The following is a 23198-nucleotide window of genomic DNA, read 5'->3' as shown; positions in this document are numbered from 1 at the left end:
TTCTTTCCTTTTTTTCTCTTGATTTCCTTCCCTCCCTTTCTCCCACTCCTTCCTGGAGGCATCTCAGCTAATCAAGAAGAAAAGACGGTATTGTCTTCACCCTCATTTTATAACTCCTACTAAAATCATAAACCCTACAAGGGCTGTCCGTGGCCACCAAGTTCACGATTAAAGAGACAATCAAACTTTGCACCTTCTGATGTCAACACACAGCACCATTTGGGGGACCCCCACCTCCCTGCAAAAAAAAAAGGGTAATCAAACAAACTTAAAACCAATTGGCCAGTAGTTCTACATTCCAATTTACTGCAGACATGGTACTCAGAGGAACGTATTAAATGACCCCACAGGGAGGCAATCAGCAAAATCCAGGCCTGTGGAAAATTCATTGGATGAATGACTAAGTTTCTTCGCCAAATAAATCTGGTGGGAGAGAGTGAAGGAGGGGGGGGAGAGAGAGAGCTAGAGAAAGAGAGAGAGAGAGACAGAGGAAGGAAGGGAGGAAGAGAGAGGGGGAGACTCTAAGATCAATGGAGACTTAAACCCTTAACCAACAGCAACTGGGTAGCCTTCATATCCATCCAGGGATATAAAAACCAACCAGCAGCAGAATTGGCTAAGAGATCATCATAGAAATCCAAAGGCTGTAGCAATGGGATGGATGACATTTTGGGGCATGGCAATATAGTCAATGTGAATTTATTTTTTAATAGAGAGACCTTGTATAGAAGCTTTCTCTCCAAGAACATTTAGCGATGATGCCACCAGCTGCCTGGGTTTCACTTCAGCAAGTTTCCCTGGACGGGCTAAGGCAGTGGTTCTCAACCTGTGGGTTGTGACCCCAAAGGGATCATGTATCAGTTATCTTGCATATCAGATATTTACACTGCAATTCATAACAGTAGCAACATTCCAGTTATGAAGTAGCAATGACATAATTTTATGGTTGGGGGTCACCACAACATGAGGAACTGTGTTAAAAAATGGCAGTATTGGGACATAGAGGACCACTGGTCGACGGGCTAGGAGAATCTGAGAGGCACAGGGACAAAGCTGACTGTGATTTGGTCACATTGAAGCTGGAGAAGGGTGTTAGGTGGTCATTTGACTCTTTCCCCAACTCTTGTAGATGTTCAAACATTCTAATAATTTAAAGGAGGGAACCTATCTTATTGCATGTCTAAGGGACAACCATGGCAACCCCATAGATTTCTTTTTTTTAAATGTTTATTTTATTTATTTATTATGTATACAATATTCTGTCTGTGTGTATGCCTGCAGGCCAGAATAGGGCACCAGACCTCTTTACAGATGGTTGTGAGCCACCATGTGGTTGCCAGGAATTGAACTCAGGACCTTTGGAAGAGCAGGCAATGCTCTTAACCACTGAGCCATCTCTCTAGCCCAACCCCATAGATTTCTGAAGGCTGAAAAAGCAGAGAGAAAAGATCTTCACTTCTATTCTCTTGTACTCTGAAAATATAAAGTTGTAGGTATCATTTTACAGTTAGATACAGAGTTGAGGATGTAGCTCAGTTGGTTGAGTGCTTCCCTAGAATGCTGGAAGCTCTGGGTTCAATCTCCAGCACTTCATAAGCCAGATGTGATGGTACATACTGTAATCCTAGGACTTGGAAGTGGGGGCAGGAGGATCAGAAGTTCAAAGTCACCCTTGTTTGTATACTGAATTTAAGGCCAGAGCCTCAGCTACCTGAGCCTCCGTTGATCAGTCTGCTGTCTGTCTACCTATCATTTTTTTTTTTTTCCCGAGACAGGGTTTCTCTATAGCTTTGGAGCCTGTCCTGGAACTAGCTCTTGTAGACCAGGCTGGCCTGGTCTTACAGAGATCCGCCTGCCTCTGGCTCTCTAGTGCTGGGATTAAAGGCGTGCGCCACCACAGCCCAGCATTCATGTTTTGTTTTATAATGCTATGTGTGTGTATGTGTGTGCCCATATGAGTTTATGTGCACCACAAGGATGCAGGTGCTTGCAGAGGCCAGAGGGTATCAGATCCCTTGGAGCTGGATTTGAGAGGCAGCTGTGAGATGCTACATTGGTGCTGGGAGCTGAAACTTGGTCCTCTGCAAAAATGGCGATTGCTCTTAACTACCAAGCCACCGATCCAGCCCCATATTTTTAATGTAAGAAAAAGCATGGCTGTGGGTTCAAGCTGTGCTCTCTCAGCCATGTACAACCTGTGAACAATGACTTCTCCCCCATGACTCAGTTTCTTCCTCTGGGAAGTGGGATGATGATCATAATGCTTAAATCTTCAGGGTCTTGCATGAGAGAATGAATGAAGTATGTAGCTGGTTGCCTGGTATTGGGTATGCCCCCATCAGTATGATGTCCTGTTACCATCCCATGAGCTCCTGAGCTCAACGTATCAGTCAGTTGGTGGCCACTGGCCTATACCGCACAGTTCCTGAGCACAGGGATGGGATGAACCTGGGATCAATCAGGATTGGGGGCTTCTGCATTGTCTTCTTGTTCTGGGTCACCGCAGGCCATTGCCCTCGTTGTCCTGGCCACTTGGTGGCCTTCCAGCCCTTGGGGAGCTTTTTGCCTTGGAAGTTGGTAGCTCATCCCTCCCACACGTAGAATAAAACTTCTGCTTAGGTTTGGCAGTCAGAAGCTTAATTGTTCCCAGCTCGGCCTCTGTGCTCCATAGCCATGCAGACCTCTTCCCTCCCCTGAGTCCCAATTAGCAGCCTTTTCCGGCCAGTCAGCAACTGTAAGCTTGGGCTGCAGCCCCTATCCCAGAAAGACTCTTTTTGGCCCGTGCTCTCTGCCTTTGTGTAAGTGCGAGCGTTGTGGCCCACTGGTTCCAGCCCTGGTCCCTAGGTTGCTCCGAGTACAAGAAGAACATTCTTTTTGCAAAACAATTGCCGTTCCTTCTTCTCCTGCTTCTTAACCTCACAGTCACAATGGTTCAGGCATTTGTCCTTCAGATGATCTTGGCTGTGGCACACGTGCAGCCTCGGTGCAGGGGATTTGAGGATATGGCAGCTATCACCTTGAAATCACTGAGAGCCGCAGCTCAAACCCAGAGTCTGTAGTTTTCTCTCCTTTCCCCTGGCTTCTCAGCACCTTAAATTCCTGGCTTGTTTCTTTTTCACCCCTGGAAATGAGCATGTGGCATCTGTCTACCTGCCCCCGAGTGCTGAGGGCAAGCGCCCCCTCTTTCAAATGTGGAGTTTGCCCTGTGCTATGTGGTATGTCCTCAGTTCTCTCGGAGGAAAGCAGGCCTCCGTGCAGGAGGACAAGAGGATTCCAGGCCTGGGATGCAGGACAGGATGTCTGAGAAGTCTGGATGCCCAGCACTTAAACCAGCCAGAAAACCAACTAGCATCGAAATAGCTACAGCACGGACGCTTCTATTGCTGGCTGGATTGAGCCTGTGCTGACTTCACACGTCAAAGTTCTAAGTCTGACTCCCCGAGGGTGGCTGTGTTTGGAACTTGGACTTTTAAAGGGCTGCTTGAAGTTAAGTGAGGCCCTCAGGGACAGACCCTAATCCAGAGTGACTGGTACTCTTGCAAGAAGAGAGAATGAGGCACGGACACTCATGAGGATATAAGGAGCGGGCGTGCCATTCACACCAAAATCCAAGACATCAATCAGCAAGAGGCAAGCTGGGATTTTTAGTCCATGTCTGCCTGAGTCCTAATCCCACGCTTTTGTCCCACACTGTGTATGGGGTCACGGACAGCCCATAGAGACTTGCCTGGCAGGTGGTATGTGGGAGCCACACCATAGTGGTAAGGAGAAATGGCTGCATTGTTCTAATGGACTATGGCTCTGTCCAGGTGTACAGGCCTTGTTTGTGGCTGGAGTTTACTGAGGACAGCCTCTTTATGGGGGTCTGCTTTTATTTTTGACCTCTACCTGTGGGAGTCTGGTTTTAGAAACCCACAGTGAACCACTGATTTTCTCTGGAGCCCCCACTTCTCCCTTCTTTTACCTTGAGTCCACTAGAGTCCATTTGAAGGATAAAAGAGACCCTCACCTACCTTGTAGCCCTGGTTGATACCATTGATGAATTGGGGACTGGGGGCATTCCAGGTGAAGCGGATGGTCGTGGAATTGGTGGCTTCTGCATGCACGTTTCCTGGGGGCACCGTGGGAACTATAGGAGATCAAGAGATTGGTTGTAGTTAAGGGGCTGCCTGGCCATCTTGTCCAGATGGTAAAGGATACAGACAATGCTTGACCAAACCAAAGCTCCTCTTCCTCTCCTATTTCCCGGATTAATTCAAATTCAATACATTTGTCTGGGTCACCTCCCAAGCTGTCTTATGATCCAGTTAAAGGTGAAGCATCACAGAAGGTGCCTCTGCCTCTTTCCACATGACTCCTAACCACTCTCTTCCTCTTTGCCATCTGCCCTGTGGGATCCAGGCAGGGTGGGGGAGATGACATCAAGCACCATGATCAAGGCCCAGGCGAAGTCAACAACTTGGACTGAGGTATTCATGACTGGACACATGGATGGCCTAGCAGGCATGCAGGCCGACAGGCCAGGGGACCTGGAAAAAGGGACACACCTGCTCTTGCATGGCCCCTTTCCCCACCCACCTCCCTGCAGTGTCCACTCGGTGACTTTGCTGCTGTAGACGCCCAGCCCGGCGCTGTTGTAGGCGGCCACCTCGATCTCATAATTGGTCCAGATGATGAGGTCCTCCAGCAACAGGTTGTTGACATCAGCATCCGTGATGTTCTTAAACTGGTACCCAACAGGTAGCCCAGCCAAGCAGTATCTGAAGGAAGAGGGGAAAGTGGGTTGAGTCAGCTTGCAGACTTGTCTGCAGCAAACTGCCCAGAGCAGTGCTGTCTGCTAAAACGTCCTATGATTCCAGGAGCTCTCCATCAATAGGCTGAGTCTGGGCTGTCTAATAGGGTCACCACTAGAGGTCATGGCTGTTGGCCACGTGACATGGGTTTGGTGCCAATGAGGAATGGATTTGACTTTGGTGCAGTTTTGTTTTGAGTCACGACAATTGACTGCTCCCTACCTTGTTGGATAGTACAGGTCTAGAGAGCGTGTTTAATCATGTAGCCCAGGACGCCTGGCCTCAAACTATGCAGCTGAGGGTAACCTTGAACTCCTAATCCTCTCCTCCCTCCTGCCCTCTCCCCAGTGCTGAGGCTACAGATTTGCACACCATACCCAGTCTATGTGATGCTAGGTATCAAATTCAGGATTTCATGCATGCTAGTTGATTCGAATCAGCTGAGCCTCAAACATCCCTTACCCCTGGGACATTCTTTTTGCTGGGTTTGGGAGACATGGATAAGATTGCCAGCCAGGGAGGCTGAGAGTCTCTGGGGAAGGTGTCATGGGTGTCAGCTTTTGGGGATCATGGCCAGGAAAGCACTCCTCAAGTTTAGCTCATTCTCTTTCTTTGCCTGGTACAGTAGTTCCTTGGCTGAGAGGGACTGAGAACCCCCAAGGCTACTGACCTTCTCATATCTACCTTCTACTGCAAAGCAACCATGGCAAAGGAGGGGATATCAGCAAGAAATGTGGGGTGCTCTGCATGGACAGGGAACTAGTCCTAGTAAGACCTATTTTGGGGTCTAACAGTTGCAAAATCAGAGCCCCCCAAAGTGTTTTTATGCATGGACAGGGAACTAGTCCTAGCAAGACCTATTTTGGGGTCTAACAGTTGCAAAATCAGAGCCCTCCAAAGTGTTTTTAGGCATCCCAAAACGCCAGAGCTGGTATGTTTAGGCCTTAGCATGAAATAGTACAACCCAGAGACTCATTAGAACACAGACTGCTTGGCTATCCTCTTAGCTGCCCAGTGAGAATGTCTTGGGCACAGACTTGACAATCAGAGTCTGCCCAGTGCTCAGATAGTGCTGACCTTGTTGAGTTAGGGACCACACTCTGAGAACCTTTAGGATCAGCCCCAAACCATAGCAAAAGCAACCGGTCTTGGGACAGCCAGAGACATGGCTTTTTCTAACTGTGGGGTCCTCCAGCACCCAGGGATATTGATGTGAAAGGAAGAGGCACAGGGAAGGCAATTTGCAGCCAGCCCATTACAGACTACAGATAGGTAGTTCTAGTAACTACAAATCCCAAGGTAATTAAAAAACTATTATCAAATTAAAAAATATGTATATAAATGTTTTTGCATGTATGCATGTCTGTCTGTGCATCGTGTCTGTGTTTGGGGCCCAGGGAGACCAAAAGAGTGCATTAGATCCTTACAGATGGTGTGTGCTGCCATGAGGATGCTGGGAATTGAACCTGGGTCCTTTGGATGAGCAGTCAGCAAGCACACTTAATCACTGAGCTATCTCTTCAGCCTCCAAAAATTATTCAAAAATTTTTATTTGTGTTGGGGGGACATGCCCGTGTCATAGCACACTTGTGGAGGTCAGAGGACAATCTGTAGTAGGAAGTGTTTTTCTCTCTCCAATCCCGGGGATTGAACTCAGATCCTTAGACTTGGCGGCAGACGTCACCACTCACTGAACTATTTGAATTTAGGCGTATTTTATTCTGGTTGGCTCCTATGCTTTCTTTTAGGTTCCTAGTGAAACAGTTTTCAGCCAAATGCAAAGCTTAGAAGTCCACAGAATCAGCCTTTGTGTTCAGCAAGAACCAGAGATATAACTTTCTCCTTTCAGCCAATTCTTTCCCCGTCAATTTTTCCACTCGAGTTCCATCTGGCTGACGTGTTCAGCCTTTGGCTATTGTGATGCCACCACCGTCATCTACAAAGTTCCTGTTGAGAACTGTGCAGATGAAGTCCAGACAGAAGTTGCAAAAAAAAAAAATCTCATAACGTTTTAAATAAGTTTTGATTTTATGCTGAGACCCATTCAGAGTTAGCCTTGCCACACGTGGTCCATGCGCTGGGCATACCTTATTCTAAAGTCAGGCCTGCAGCAGACCGTTATGAGCTGTATGGGCATAGTCAACTCTTTCTCCCTGTCTGCTCCCACATCAGCCCTGCCCCATGGCAGTGTTGTCTTTCACGCAGCCTTGAAGGAATTAAACTTTACCCTTGTTCAGCCCTTCCTGCTAGTTTCCAAGGCTACCACTCTGCTGTTCATTCTTCTACCGTTTTGGTGCAAACCCCTCCTGCCATAGCGTGGGCATTTCTCATCAGCTGGTCTTTGTGAGTCGGCAAGGATCCACCATGGAGTTTTACCGTCTTCTCATCCACTCCCACCTCCCATCCTCCTTGGGGTAGGGTGCCCTCCTGGCCCCAGGGCGGGCCTGTACCTGATGATGTAACCCTTGAGGAGCCCATTCTGGTGGCTCTCAGGAGGCGGTTGCCACTGGATCATGATGGACTGGTTGGTCCGGCCGCTGGCAATAACGTTCTGTGGAGGGGCTGTGGGGGGCTCTTCGGGGAGGGAAACCCTGGAGCCAAAAAAAAAAAAAAAACGCAGCAAGTATGGTTAGGCCTTTACCCCATCTCTACCCCCTTATCTCTACCCCGTCTACACAGGCATGTGATAGGACAAAGGGGCCAGTCACACTACACACTGTCTGGGGATAATTCTGAAACCCTTGCTGTGTGCTTTTGGGAAGCTCAGTTAATGTCTCTTTGTGGATTTTTTTTTTTTTTGAGACAGGGTCTTGCTTTGCAGCCCAGGATGGCCTTGAACTTGTGACTCTCCTCCTTCAGCCTCCTTAGTGTAGGGTTACAGGCTTTTGAGCTTTTTAGGAATAAGGGATCCGCTACGTCCCACAGGCTCAGGTGGTGGGCCTCACCTAGACCCCCTTGCTGGGTAAGCAGAGTCCCAGGACAGGTGTGTGGCCATGTCTGGGGAGGAGCCCCAGTCCCCAGTCTGCCAGCCCCCATCCGCCTGCCTTCTCAAACTAAGTACTGCATTTCTGTCTACGGCATGGCCGGGGAACTCAGTGCTCTGCCCGAGCCTATTTTTCACGCCACTGACACTTGTCCATTAAAAACAAAAGTTAATTATTTTTGATGGATGTCTTTCCCTTTTTTCTTTTTTCTTTTTTTTCCCTGCTCTCTGATGGATAGCTTCTCGAACAGTCCTGTCTGCTCCCAGCTTTTAAAGTGAGGGTGTTTTAACCTTTGCGGTGGTGACTCGTACGAATTGGCACCTAGCACAGCTGCAGGCACAGCAGAAGTGGGGAGGGGCTCCTGGCGCTCCGAGGTTCCCTGCTGCATCTGCGAGACTTCCCAGTGGTTGAACCACCATTTGTTCAGTGTGCCACCCGGGGGCCAAACCCAGACTGGCACATAGTAAATGTGTGTGTGTGAATGTGTGTGTATATGGGAGGAGTGCATATGTGCCTCTGTGTGTGTGTGCATGCATGTGCGCACATACATGCGTTAGCATGCAGACAAGATATAGACATCAGGCACCTCAGGATTTGCTCATCTCTGCCACCTCACGCCTTCCCTGGGAAACAAGTCAGAGATAACCATTCCCCCATTCTACAGAGTGGAAGATGGCCTCGGGCAGGCAGAGACACTGAACCAGACCCACCCTGTGGCTTGCCCCAGTGTGTCACTGGGTTTGGTGGCAGGCAGGTGGAGTCTCACTTAGGGGGACAGGTGTGCCCCTCACCTTTCTGTGTCCTTGCTGAACTGTCCTTTGCCCACGTCGTTGACAGCACAGAGACGGAACTGGTAAGAACGAGCGGGAACCAGTCCCTTGACCATCACTGAGGTAGCTTCTGGGTCCACACTGGCAAGGAGAATGGTCCATGGAGCATCTGCAGACACATAGGGTTGGGGCAGAGGGGGGCCATTGTGCAGGTAGGCAATGAGACATGCTCCCCTTTTATTATATTAATTTTCAAATTTATTTCCTTTTGTGTGTATATGTGTGTGTCTATGGGTATGCATGAGCCATGACATTATTTGGAGGTCAGAGGACAACTTGAGTGAGTTGGATCTCTCCCACCACATGGCTTCCAAGGACTGAACTCCGGTCATCAAGCTCAGAAGCAGGTGCTTTTACTGGTTGGGCCATCTCGCCAGCCAGTGATGTGATGGATTTTACTTTTTATTCCCAGACCTCTCCTTTGGGTTGTCAGGATAGTGAGCGCCTCCCTAACTTGGTCCAGTATAGGTCACCATGTCAGCTTTTTTGGGTTCCACTAGCCCATGTGACCCAGGGGTTGGAGGGAGATGGGAGGAAGTAGAAGCAGGGGTTCATGGGAATTGAGATGCCTCATCCCCTTGAACCAATGAGCTCTGGAAGAGCTGCACCAAGGATATCATTCAGATTGCACTGGCTAACACCGAAGTTCACAGTGGGGCATTTGTAAGAAGAATAACTGATGTCTTTGAGGCTGCTGCTGGGCCAGGTCCCACATAAGCCCCTCCCCCTACATTTCAAAGCCCAGGTTGGCTTTGAACTCATGATTCTCTTGCCTTATTCTCCCAAATGCTGGGGTTACAGGCTATACTCCCATGCAAGGCTCCCCTGTGCAAGTCTTGTTGGGAAGTCGTAATAACCTGCCAACTGTTTGGGGATCACTTGTGATCCTGGAAGTAAGATCATTGTTCTTTTCACACGTGAGGAAGCCATGGTTGCCCAGGGGGAAGATCTCAGAGGCCCAGAAGAGTATTATGGGGTGGCTGATGCACACAGGCCATCTTCCAGCTCATGTGCCCCTTGGCCTGGGTTGAAAGAGATACAGGAAGGTGACAGTGGGGACCTTACTGTTTTCCGACATCTCCAGGATGTAGCGCATCAAGGGGCTGTTGCCATCGAAGGGTTTGGCCCAGGTCAGGTTGATGGCACGCCTCTCCACAGCGCTGAGTGTTGCCACGGGGTGCTCAGGGGCGTGGGGAAGCTGCCTGGAGGAGAGAGATGTGTGGAGGGCCCATCCCAAGTACTAAGCTCTGCCTTCGGGTGACAGCAATGCTGTAGATTGAGCGAGTCTTATGTTATCTGTGTACTAGATAACGCTGCCCTTCATGCTAAACTAGTCTTCCACCTGCTATGTAGAACAAGATGACTTCCTCCCTCCACCTTCCAAATCCTTAGATTATAGGCATGTGCTGCCCAGCAGCCAATACCATCCTCAGCTAAGTAGCTGTGATCACCCACAGAGGACCCTCAACAAGATTACCGTATGGAAACCTACTACCAGAGAAGCTTCCTAAAATGTGTATACATATATGCATATGTAAGAGGAGTTCAGGGGCTGGAGGAATGGCTCAGAGGTTAAGAGCACCGGCTGCCCTTCCCGAGGTCCTGAGTTTGACTCCCAGCAACCACATGGTGGCTCACAAGCATCTATAATGGGATCTGATGCCCTCTTCTGGAGTGCAGGCAGGACACTGTGTACATAAGAAACACATCTTAAAAATTAAATAAAAAACAAAAGGAGTTCAAATGGAGCTACTCTCTAATAGGGGCACAATGGCTCTACTAGATACCAGCCTATAATTTTATAGGCGATCCAATAAAAAAGTCCAGTGCCATGTATAGGGTGTCTTTTTTTTAAGCTGTTGGTCAGTGGGATCCCATAACTGTCTCTCCATTACGATAGGCTCTTGCTGTTGCTTTTGGTTACCTTCCAGAGCTTGATGCTGAGGACACCGTAACTAGTGTCAGAGGACATAGATAAATTAGGCTGGCACCAACCTGAAGCTTCAGCCCTACTGGCTTGCTTTTATATTTCTGGAAGGTTCAATATATACTATTGGGGAGGGAGGAAAGTAATCAATAGTCTTATACAGTTGTGAATCCTGCAAGCTACAATAATAACTAGCCTGACAAGATACACTCATTGGTACAATAATGGCACATATGTCATGGGAGTAACCAGCCACTTTTTTTTCTGCTTGGATTTAAGACCTGCTTCCCAAGATGGAATTCAGGCCAGATACCACTAAAGGGGCCTAAAACCTATGGTCATAGGGGAAGAATCTAATACCATCATTGTCCTCAGTAGATAAAGAAATTAACTGCCTCCTTGGTTTTTATCTCTATACTTTTAGATAAGGGCATCTTCCGGTCCTCACCAGAGAAGCTGCTTTTTGCCTTCAGTAAATGGTGACGAATACAGGGACCCATGGCGGGTCAACGTACAGAGAGGAAGAGACTGTGAAGTGCTTAGCTATAAATGACACATTTATATCAACACCCCTCTTCCCCGCACCACCAGGGCTCAGGGATCATCTTGGAAGAAGGGGTAGGAAGACCCTAAGAACCAGAGGTAGTGAACCGCTACACAGAAACAGTATTTGCTGGGCATAAAAGGAACACTGCACACAGGGACTGACAGTGGCTATGGCTGGATGCTCAGAACCAAATCAGCCAAAATCGCAGCATAGAACAGGGAAGGGCTCATGAGTCCCACCCATGGCTAAATATCTGACTGGAAACTGCCAGCTGCTGGCTGAGAAACCATCCCTTTTCTTTAGGGGTGCAATCCCAGAGAAGCTACCCATACTCCAGGAGATGGTTCTACCCCCACGCCCATGCAGGTAGCACTAAGAGAACTCAGTGGGTTTCAGAACAAAGTACATGAAGTGGAGAGGGAGAAGTGGTGGGGTGTGGGGAGGACTTGGAGGGGAAGGCCGCGGATATATTTGATCAAAGTGCACCATATGCAAGCATGAAATCCTCAAATGAGAAAAGGAAAGATTGCCAGTTGATGCGCCTTCATAGAGGAAGGTGGGGAGGCTTGGTCATCAGATCCTCACCTGAGATTCCCACCAATCCCTCTTGCCCTCCCCTCCCCAGGGAGGCCTATAATCCTGTTCCAGCTGCATGTGATCTCAGAAGTGTAAATACAGGGTAGAAGGTTAACTGAAGAGGGGACTCCGTCAGTGCCACTACGAAGTCACCATCCATACTGGAGTGGGACGTTTTGGTGAAACAGCTGCCTTGGGGTCACCCATCCACCTGCAAGTAAGTCCAAGAAACTTATTTGGGCTGGACTGGGGGGTGGAAGCATCCTTTGATGTCTTGGTGACCTATCTGGAGTGTGTAGACGTTTGTGCCTACAGATTCTTCTTTCTGGAGCTAGAGCCCCGTCAAAGGCCTCCGCAGACTTCTGCTTCTCACAGGGTGTCCCTGAGCTGAGGAACAGACCTAGCAGGATGCTCGGGAGGTGCCTTACGGAACTTGGGTGGGCCTAGTCATACATGACTTCTTGTCATGACCAAAAGGAGCTGGATGGCTTCGAATATGTCACTGCTGCCATTCCCAGTGCCCCCCTTCCCCCGCCCTTGTCCTTACCTGACGCGCAGGTGGGCATTTCGAGAGTCATTGCCACCAGCTGAGAGTACCCGGCAGGTGTATGTGCCAATGTCCCCTGACCATGTCTGCGAGATGTGTAGGGAGCCATTTCTGTCCAGCCGGATCCGGGGGTTGGTCTCCACAGCCAGGGTGGCCCCATCCTTCTCCCACACGTATCTATGGAGTGGGAGGGCAGATGGATCAGCCAAAGGAGATAGGGAAGTTTCTAGGGTCAGCCATGCCCAAGCCTCCTTCTGGAAAAAAATCAGCCAAAGGGAGACAGAAGGCCATTGCAGGCCTCACATAGACTGCCTCCAGGACTGGGCTTGTGGGCAGGGAGCAGGGCCTGGGAGGAGGCTGTTTCCTGGGGAAAAGCCTGGAAGTCTAGCGCTCCTGGGTCAGGTGCTAGGTCCGGGAGCATTCAAGCAGCAGGCTGTTACCGGTCATTTACACCTTGGGTTCAGACCTGGGTCAAAATGTTGCTACTTTTGGCCAGAAGCCATTGCAAAAGAGCCGCTGGGATAGAGCCAGCCCAAGGAATTCCTCTGAAGATGTTAAAAGATTGCAGCTGGAGAAGAAATCGAAGTTTCCGGGGAGACTACATTTTGGAATTAGTTCTATGAGGGGGATCGTTAGATCGATGCATCACTGTGACAAATTGACCTTAGTGTCCAAAAAAAATCACTTTAGCTGTGGCCAGTCGGAACGAAGGGAGACTTGAGAAATGACATACACACCGGTGCGTGACAGTATAAAGTAGCTCCTCTAGAGCTGTTAGGGAGAAAACACAGCCGTTATCATCGTCATGGACATACTCCAAGAACCTGCTCCTCGGAGGTGGGATGGGCAGTGCCCTCCAGGGAGGGTGGGCTATAGTTCTCAAAGGTGCAAGATGTCACCCGGGGACAGTAGTGGGTCAGCCTTAGGTCCTAAGGTTACCTGGAGGTAGAGAATGAAAGACTACCAGTGAAGGTATACCTGCGGTATTTTAACCCTGAGTTTAAATAGAAAAATCAACAGAGGTGTTAACTACTGGCAAGAAAAAAAAAAGTCAAAACCAACCAAACAAACGAGGAAAAGAAGGACCATGGAAAAGAAAAGTTTTCCAGTACTGGGAGCCTACGATTAATATGGGAACATAAATCTCTATTTCTAGATTCTTCTGTGCTCTGCTGGGGGGCTGCAGTAATGCTCTCTCCTGGAGTTATAAGCTCTGGCCAAAGGCTGTCCCTGTCACCAGCAGCTTGCGATGTGATCTTGGGTAGGTTTATTTAACCATCTGTGACCCAGTTTGCCATCTGTAACACGTAGGACCCTCTGACTTCCTAAGGTAGTAGGGCTGGTGGAGCCAATATGGAATACTTAGGGGAGTCCCAAACATGGCAAAGGGTCAGCAAGAGTCAGCCATGATGTATTCTTTGAAGAATATGTATATCAATAATTTCTAGTTATCAATCCACCCATTCACTCTAGTTACCTACGACTTGCCTATCTAAGTTTCCATCCATCCATCCATCCATCCATCCATCCATACTCCACATTTTCATATATACTGTTTTTAAAACTGTCTTTTCTCAACAAAGCATCATATGCTCTTTTCATGTGTTATTTCTATACCATACATAAAAAATACAATCACTCAGAGGCAGGAGGTTCGCATACAGTCCCCTTGTCACACCACTGACTCGCGAGTGTTGGACATACTGTTACCGCCTTTCCCTCTACTGTAGCTAATAATGTGATGAACACCCTTGCTGAAAAATGTTTACCTGCACTCCACTTCTTTGAAGATAAATTATCATCAGTGAAACTGCCAGGTTAATTTTAAAGGCTTTTAATATATGCTTAGAAATGGACAATAGCAGTCACTTCCCATTCATCTCGTTACCCGGAAAAGAATGATCCTTGCTAGCGTCCGCGGAGTGAGCAGGCTTTTCCTTAAAAGCAGATCTATTTGCAGAGAGTTACTGCTGCTTAAGAGATACTCATGGCAAGCAGACACTCTTTGCTTTAGGCCATGATGCTCCAGGGAGCATATGTCCCTGCCTGGGAAGCATTTGTTACTAAACGCCAATCTAATTAATAGGTACTTGATTCTAATTAGGAATACAAGGGCTAGAAGGATAGGTTAGCAGCATAGGACAGTATGTGTACCAATCCAGAATGTAGATATTCTATAGTGGGCTCAGTGAGCTATGGCCCATTACATGCTTATATATTTATTTTTAAAAAATGAAACAAAGATTTATTGTTTTTATGTTGTGCATATGAGTGTATGCTTGCATGCATGTATATGTGCACTCTGTGTGTGTGTGTGTGTGTGTGTGTGTGTGTGCCTAGTGCTTGTGGAGTACAGACAAGAACACTGGATTCCCTGGAACTGGAGTTACAGATAATTGTGGTCTCCCATATAGATGCTGGGAATCAAACTCAAGTCCTCTGGAAGAGCAGTAACTGCTCAGCCACTTCTCCAGGCCCCATATAAGGAAGTTTTATCGCAACATGGACATACCTGTTTGTGGACATATTACAGATGGAGTTGCTTAGTGGTGACAAAGACAATGTGGCTCTCAAAGCTAAAACAGTTACTTCTGGTCCTTTATAGAAATGGTTTATTGACTGACCTCTGTGCTATAAAATCTGGTTTCTGTAATGACTCAATGACATAAAACCCAAACAAAAACAGAGCTGGTGGCTGGAGAGAGATGGCTCAATGGTTAAGAGCACTGGCTGCTCGTCCAGAGGACCAGGGTTCAATTCCCAGCGCCCACATGGTGGCTCACAATGTCTTTAACTCCTGTTCCAATTCTACTTTCACACAGGCAAAACAGAAGTGCCCATAAAATAAAAATGAATAAAATTAAAAAAAAAAAAACAGAGCTGGTGAGATGGCTCGGAGGGTAAAGATGCTTCCCGACAACCAGATGACTCAAGCATCCACACGGTGGGAAGAAAGACCTGACTCCTCCTCCAGGTTCTCCTCTGCCTTCCACAGGTCCACACAATAAAACAATGTACAAATTCCTTCCCAACAACAGACGAGGATAAGACAAAAGGAAATGTCCTTTCCATAAACGATGCTGGAACCACGGGATGTCACATACAGAACAGATAAAGCTGTAGTCACAAGCCTCATACCTGTCACAAAAAATTAATTCAAAATTGGTCACAAATCTAAATGTAGGATGCAGGATCCCCCAGCTGCTAGGGGATAATGTAAAATCTGCACAGTCTCGCCTTTGGTACTAACTCCATATACTACATGAAATGCCTGATCCCTGGGAGAAAGGGTTGATAAAATGGACTTTGTCAAAATTAAAATTTTCTGCTCTTCTACAGATATTGCCAAGAGACTGAAAAGAGAAGCCACAGACTGGGAGAAAAATATTTGCACAACAAATATCTGATAAGGCACTGTTATCCAAAATATACAGAGACTTCTTAAAACTCAACCATAAGAAAACAAATGCCTGATTAAAAACCGGCTGAAGTCCTTGACAGGCACCTGTCTGATGAAGACACACACAGAGGGAAGCAGAAATGAGATGTTCTCCTCCTAGGCCACGGAGAAACGCAAATTAGAGCAGCCAATGGGCTGGACTGAAGGCTCAGTCGTGGAGAGTGTATACAGTTACAGAGGACTGGAATTCCATTCCCAGCACCAGGTCAGGAAGCTCACAACTGCCTGTAACTCCAGCTCCAAAGGCTCTGACGCCCTCTTCTGGACTCCATGGGCACTGCACTTATAGGCACATACCCCATCCCCAGACACATATGTGCATAATTAAAAAAAAACAAACAAACAAACCTCAGAACAGCAACAAGAACAAGAGCCACACCACAACTAAGAATGGCCAGCATCAATCACCCAGAGCCTGCCAGGGGAATACTCCGTTCCTCCAAGACGTGCACCATCAATCTGGAAGACGGTTGGGTGCTTGTTTTCTCCCCGCCTCTTCTCACAGGGTCTCTATGTAGCCCTGGACGGCCTAAATTTACTATGTAGACCAAGAGGGCCTCTAACCCACAGAGATCTGTCTGCCTCTGCCTCCTGGGTCCAGGGATTAAAGATGTGTACCATCAACCTTGGCTTGGATGGTTTCTTACAAAATTAAATAAAACCTATACTTAGCCAGGCATGGTGGCTCATGTCTGTCATCTTAGCACTGAAACGGGGGAATGACTACAAGTTTCAGCCCTTGGGCTATATGATAAGAACTTATCTCAAAGACACACACACACACACACAGACACACACACACACACACAGACACACACACACAGACACACACACACACACACACACACACACACATACACACACACACACACACACACACACACACCTCTGACCCCAAATCACACTCTTGGCATTATTTTTTCACAAATCAAAGTTAAAATAAGTAAAAATATGAATAACCTCCAAGTCTCTTCAGCTCATGAGGGTAGACAATTTCCAGACGAATCTAGTTATATAACTGTCTGTCAAATCATGTGGCCAGTGGTCCTTCTGGGACCCTTTCGGCTCTAGATCACAATAGACAATCCTGAGCAAATCAGAGACGTGCCAACAATTTGGATACCAGAACGCTTATAATGAGATTTCTCCATATTAGCAAAAATTTAGAAATAATAAAAAAAAATGCAGTCAGTGTGAACTGGCAAACTATATTTCACCCACACAATGGACTCCAAGCAATCCTGTAATTGAGTTGATGCAAAAATATTTATTGACATGGCACACGGGGCACAGTAGGTCCTTAAGGGAAAAAAGATTAGAGAACAGAGAATGTCTGGCTCCCTTAATGGAACTCAAATATCATTAGCGACGGTGTCTAATTAAGGGGAACTGTTAGCTGGTGTTTTTCTCCATCCTTTTCCTTTTTGGTTGATCTGCATTCTCCTCCTAAAATGTAATCGATTCATTACATAGTAAAAGTAAATAAAAAATATTTATTAATAGTAATAATGTCTCTGAGTGTATCCATCAGGTTCTGTCTAGATCTGGACCTAGATACCAAATAGATTCTTCTAGAATGGCTTTAGAGACATTCTATGCTGGCAGCTTGCAGCTGTCTGGGCCTCATCCCTGGGGCCCAGCTTTGTCTTGACAACACATCACTTGGGATTTGAGCATCCAAGGCTTCAGTGTGATCGGTTTACCCCTTTCTAGCCTGCTCAGGGAACCCCATTGTGCTTGGTAGCTAGAATACCCTGTTTCTTGGGAAAAAATATCAGAATCACTGGGGAGCTTTCAAAATGTTGAGATTTTTCCCTCCCCACCTATTTATCTCAAGGCTGCGGGGGACAGCAGGGGCCTGCACCACCCGAGGGACACAGGCTGGGAGTAGAGACAAAGGGCCAGTGTTTTGGATCGAATAGGTATCCATCCTACCAATTTGCAGAGGAGGAGGTGGTGACGAGAGCTCACTTCTTTCTCCTCTCCTCATAAGAAGATTATGTGGCATGGCTACTTCAGCCTCAGGTGGGGATGTGTGTAGTGATATTTCATTTGTATTTTAACAAATAAAGCTTACCTGAAGATCAGAGAGTAAAACAGCCCCACTGGTCAGCCTTACAGACCAGGCAGTGGTGACACACACCTTTAATCCCTGTAGCTACACTAGTTTGCCACAGAAACTGGGTGGTAGTGGTGCACACCTTTAATCCCATCCCTAGATAGGATTATAAAATGGGAGGAGACAGCTCTCACACACAGTCTCATTCTGAGATTCCCAGAGGCAGGATCGCCATTTCGAACTGAGGTAGAGGTAAGAGCCAGTGGCTGGCTATTTGGCTTTTCTGATCTTCACGTTGAACCCCAATTTCTGTCTCTGGGGTTTTTTTTTAGATTTATTTATTTATTATGTATAAAGTATTGTGTCTGCCTGCATGCCAGAAAAGGGCACCGGATGTCATCACAGATGGTTGTGAGCCACCATGTGGTTGCTGGGAACTGAACTCAGGACCTTTGGAAGAGCAGGCAGTGCTCTTAACCACTGAGCCATCTCTCCAGTCCCTGTCTCTGGGTTTTTATTAATCATGCTACAAATGACTTCTAGGAAAGTTTCACCAGGGGGTTCCTATTTGTAAGTTGCTGGGAAACCCAGAGAGTGGGTCTGTAGAAGCAAGGGTACCCCAAGTTCTATTAGATCAGGAACCACCCAGAAGTGTAATAAGACGCACTGTCTTCCTGAAATAGAAATAAGTGACATTTTAATACATAAATATCAACGGAAGGACTGGGGCAGATGGCTCGGTGGATATGCTGCTTGTTATGCAAGCATGAGGACCCGAATTTGGCCCTTCAGCACCATGTAGAAAGCTGGGCAGGGCCATACATGTGTGTTATCTCAATGCCTGGGCATGGAGATCTCTGGGGCTCACCGGCATGCTGATCTGGCCAAGCTGTAAGTTCCAGGTTTAGTGAGAAACCCTTAGAGACTGATAGAGAGAGGCACCTGATGTCTATCTCTGGTCTGCATGCTCACGCATGTACATGCGCACATGCACGCACACACACACAGAGGCACATATGCACTCCTCCCATAGACACACACACACGCATGTGTGTGCACACAAGGCACATATGCACTCCTCCCATAGACACACACACATGTGTGTGCACACAAGGCACATATGCACTCCCATGCACACACGTTCACACTCCCACATGTGCACGTAAGGCACATACACACTCACATGCACACACATATTCACACACACAGAGGCACTTATGCACTCGCGTATACAAACACATATATCCACACACAAACACACACGTATGCGTGTGTACACACACAGGGCACATATGCACACACACAAATATTCACACACGCATGCAATGGAAACAGTTGCTGAGTTAACAGTGGTTACTTAGGTTTTTCAACTAGTGGCTGTAGAAAAGGACACTACCATGTTATGCCAGACCATGAGTCCCAGCGGCACGGATGTGGCTTTTCCCTGAGGGCAGGTTCACAGTTGCTTTATTAACTTTTTCTTTTAGAGAAAAGTCTGAATAAGTCATGACTAAGGATCCTGAAATTGATCTGCCTACATCCCGACCAGCTCTGCGTGATTTCAGGCTTATGTCTGTGTTCTGTGCTGGCATGTGAAAATGCCCCCAAAGGTCCACGTCAAACCCTTCACGAGTCATTCCTTGCCTGCTGTCCTGCAATCCTGCTTCCTCAGAACGCTGTACTGACTGGCTGACTCTGCTCCGGTCCTCTTCCAAGTGACCAGCAGGTGGCGCCCCAGGATACAGTTGTGTAGCTAAGAGGCCCTGTCTGCGGGAGGCAGGAGTGCTCACCCCGTTGGCCTCCATGCCAATTGTGTGATAGTGTTACTGCTCATTAGCAGGACAGCAACATGCTGGGATCTTCTCAAGAGGCAGTTACTCCGATTCCCAGCCTTCTGGAGCTCCCAGGAGAGCATGAAGGGACACCACACAGCCTCCTGGTTGTAGCTGCCAGTCTTCTTACAGTTTGGGGGTACACCGGGTGTCCTTGCTCAAGTTTGGGTATTTGGAAACTTCAGTACACAGATGACTTTCTCAGCCACTACACTGGCTTCCAGAGCCACACTGAGCTCTTGAGGGACTACATACCTTAAGGTCAAGGTCCTGGCTTCCCCATAGTGGGGAAGGGGTGACTTCAGTTCAGGGATTTTCCCTTACAAGACCTCTTTCATGGTCATCCCCTGGGGTCACCTTCTGCCCTATCTTTATGTTCATCTCTTTGTATTATTCTTTTTAAAATTTTTATGTATATTGATGTTTTGCATGTATTACAAACAGGTAGAATTACAGACAGTGGTGGGCTGCCATGTGGGTGCTGGGAATTGAATCTAGGTCTTCTGGAAGAAGAGCCAATGCTCTTAACCGCTGAGCCATCTCTCCATCCCCCTCTTTGTCTTCCTAACCAGATCTCTCCATGATGACTATTAAAATAAGACATGAAGACCTTACAATAGGTGCTTAAACTAATTAGTTCACAAGAGGTTCGTTGGGGGTCTGAAAAGTAGGGAGCATGCACGTTGGAGTCCTCCATCTCTTCATCCTAAATGCCTTTCTTTCCTTTCCTCCCTTCCTTCTCCTCCTTTGTGGTGCCTTTTCTTTGTATGTGCAACATATGTTCACAAAATGTACATGTTATCTATGTACATGTGTGTAGTGTATGCACACAATATGTGCATGGTGTATATGCACATGCATGTGTGGTGTATATGTACATGCATGTGTAGTGTATGTGTACAATATGTGCATGGTGTACATATATATGCACATGTGTGTGTTGTGTACAATATGTACATGGTGTATATGCACATGTATGTGTAGTTATGTGCAAATATGCACACGTGTGCATAGTGTATGGGTACAATATGTACATGGTGTACATATATATGCACATGTGCGTGTTGTGTACAATATGTCCATGGTGTATATGCACATGTGTGTGTTGTGTATGTGTACAATATGTTCATGGTGTATATGCATATGTGTGGGTAGTGTATGTGTACAGTATACACATGGTGTATATGTACATGTGTGTAGTATATGTGTACAATATGTACATGGTGTATATGCACGTGTGTATAGTGTATGTATACAATATATACATGGTGTATACGCACATGTATATAGTGTATGTGCACATACGCACGCATGTGTACTGTGTGTGTACAATATGTGCATGGTGCATATGCACATGTATGTGTAGTGTGTGTGCACATATGCACACATGTGTTCAGTATATTGTGTAATATGTTCATGGTGTATATGCATGTATGTGGAGGCCATAGGTGGATATTAGGTGTCCTGTCTATAGCTCTCTTCAGACGGTGTCTCGTCCTGAACCTGGCACTAGGCTGAGCAAGCTCCAACAGTCCTCCTTTGCCTCTCTACAGGGCATCTATGTAAGCATCTATGTAGCTACATCCTGCTTTGGATATATGTATGCAGCTGCATCCAACTTTTGGGGGCTGGGATTTGAACTCAGGTCCTTATGCTTACACAGCAAGTGTTCTTAGCTCTGAGCCATCTCCCAAATCTTCCTCCTTGTTCTGTTTCTCTGCCTTCCACTTTGTCCACACAGCTCTCACAGCGCGGTCCCCAGATGCTCGCTCAGCCTCATGCATACCCAGTTCTGGGATCAGCTCCCCATGATGTCATCCTAACATCAGCAACCCCCGCCACTTTGCCTGGAGTACCTGATAGTCACTCTAGGATCGTGGGTCACTCCGCACACCATGGAGGCCTGGGTGCCCTTGATGACACTCTGGTCCTGGGGGGGCTTGGTGATGCGGGTCCGGGCTGTAAGACAAGGTAGAGACAGTGCGGCAAGCAGGGACATGGTGGCAGGGATGTGGGGCTGGCACAGGAGGGACATTCCTGGGGTGATCTGGGGCTGTACATCCAGATGTTAGGAGAGGATGTGCGATGATCTCATGTGTAGACAGGTGTGGATACCATATAAAAGTCTCAGAAGAGTGGAAAGGACAAAATGTCCCAGGGACACTGATTCTTAGAAACCACAAACATGCTGGGGACTCAGAGTGCCGGGGAGGGAAGGGAAACTGCAAGCTGAGAGTCATCAGGACCATTAGGGCAGCTTGTTGGTGACAGGCAGGGTCTAGTTATTCACCCCAGGGCCTAGGGTTCAGCCTGGACAGGTGGCCATAGTCGGGGTGTACACCCCAAGTGGAAGAGGCTTGAGATGTCTTTTGGCATCTCTCCAGGCTGATCAGCTCCAGGTGGCTCACCTGAATGGGCCTTACCACTATGCCACCAATGCCACTAATGTCTCAGCTGCTTTCTTGGCAGCACGAGGGCAGGAAAGGGGCTGAGAGGGACAACGTCTGGCCCACAGAGTCAAAAATATTTACACTCTGGCCTTGTGTTGATTTCTGCCCCTAAAATATACAAGACAGCTTTTTACAGATCTCTGGACTCAGCCAAGCATGGTACAGCCTCCCCATCCCATGGCCTTGCTGGCAGAGCCATCACCCCCTGGTTCTTGGCTTCTAAGTTAATTTGTCACCATCCCTGTGACAGGAAGAGCCTTGGCTGTGTCAGCAACACAATATGAAAGTGCAGATGCTGGCAGCCCGCCACTATGAAGAGTCACTCACCCCATACGATCAGGTCTGCCGAGGCCTCGTCGACTCCCCGAGAGTTGGTGGCCAAACAGGTGTAGGTACCGGCGTCAGAGATGTGGGTTGGGCTAATGAGCAGGCTGCCAGACTCCAGCAGGGTGAAGCGAGGCAGCTGAACAGAGCCGCTGGCTAAGATGCGTTCCCCTGAGGTGACAAAGTGATTGCCGGGGTGTCAGAGGCAGCCTTGATGTTGGCCTTAGATGCTCAGTCCTAGAAGGTCTCAGGAACCCACCCAGCTCTGGAAATGTTAAATGGGTTGGAGACAGGCCTGAGCTTGGGCTTGGTGACAGGCCCAGGCTGACAGGGACACAGGGTAGCGGTACCCCTTATGGGCCACCCTTTTTGCCACTTCTCCACCCACCACCATGTCTGCCCTTCACCAGAGGAGGCCACGCTCTGTGTGCTATTGCTGCTAGCATCGGCCAGCCATGGCCTGGAGGCAGCTGCATTTGGGCTGGGAAGAGAAGGCAGGACAAGGTATGGGTATATCCTGCTTGTCTAAGAATGCAAAGTTGAGAGCTGCCTTCGTGCTGGGGCTCCAGGACCCTGGGGGACTCCTGTGTCTTGACACAGCAAATGGGATTGGCTCTTCTCCAAGGGCATCAGGAATCCTAGGACCTCTGAAGATGGTCACGAGGGAGCAGGGTTCCCTTTCCTCTGGCAAAATGCTTCTGGGGAGAGTCACCTTCAGGGGAGCTGAGGAGGAGAGGGACGAATGGGGGGGGGTGCACTGGGGCAGTGCAGGGAAGACGTGCGCGAGAGAGACAGAGATAAAGAGATAGACTGATAGACAGGCAGATGGATAAAGATACCACCAGGTCAGGACTGACCTCTTGCAGTGG

The 23198-nt window shown here is 47.9% G+C and overlaps 1 protein-coding gene across 2 annotated transcripts in view; it reads right to left on the bottom strand.

The window, feature by feature from the left end:
• The window catches only part of Sdk2 (sidekick cell adhesion molecule 2), a 157225-nt gene that overhangs the window by 67014 nt on the left and 67013 nt on the right, over nucleotides 1-23198 (bottom strand). The window contains exons 10-17 of one of the 2 annotated variants that reach the window (XM_041635933.1): nucleotides 22333-22500; nucleotides 21412-21514; nucleotides 12205-12381; nucleotides 9673-9809; nucleotides 8569-8716; nucleotides 7244-7384; nucleotides 4579-4760; nucleotides 4014-4129 (exon numbers count right to left, since the gene is read on the bottom strand). In XM_041635933.1, coding sequence (XP_041491867.1) covers nucleotides 4014-4129; nucleotides 4579-4760; nucleotides 7244-7384; nucleotides 8569-8716; nucleotides 9673-9809; nucleotides 12205-12381; nucleotides 21412-21514; nucleotides 22333-22500 — 1172 coding nt within the window. Of the gene's footprint in view, nucleotides 1-4013; nucleotides 4130-4578; nucleotides 4761-7243; nucleotides 7385-8568; nucleotides 8717-9672; nucleotides 9810-12204; nucleotides 12382-21411; nucleotides 21515-22332; nucleotides 22501-23198 lie in introns of those variants that run through there. The other variant, XM_041635934.1, reaches the window with a different exon arrangement.

Source organism: Microtus oregoni, unplaced genomic scaffold (genome assembly GCF_018167655.1).
Source record: "Microtus oregoni isolate MIOR12 unplaced genomic scaffold, Mior012 000048F_ref0000485, whole genome shotgun sequence".
Lineage (NCBI taxonomy): Eukaryota > Metazoa > Chordata > Mammalia > Rodentia > Cricetidae > Microtus > Microtus oregoni.
The sequence above is the reverse complement of the archived record's forward strand: the minus strand, read 5'-3'. Positions and strand labels throughout refer to the sequence as shown.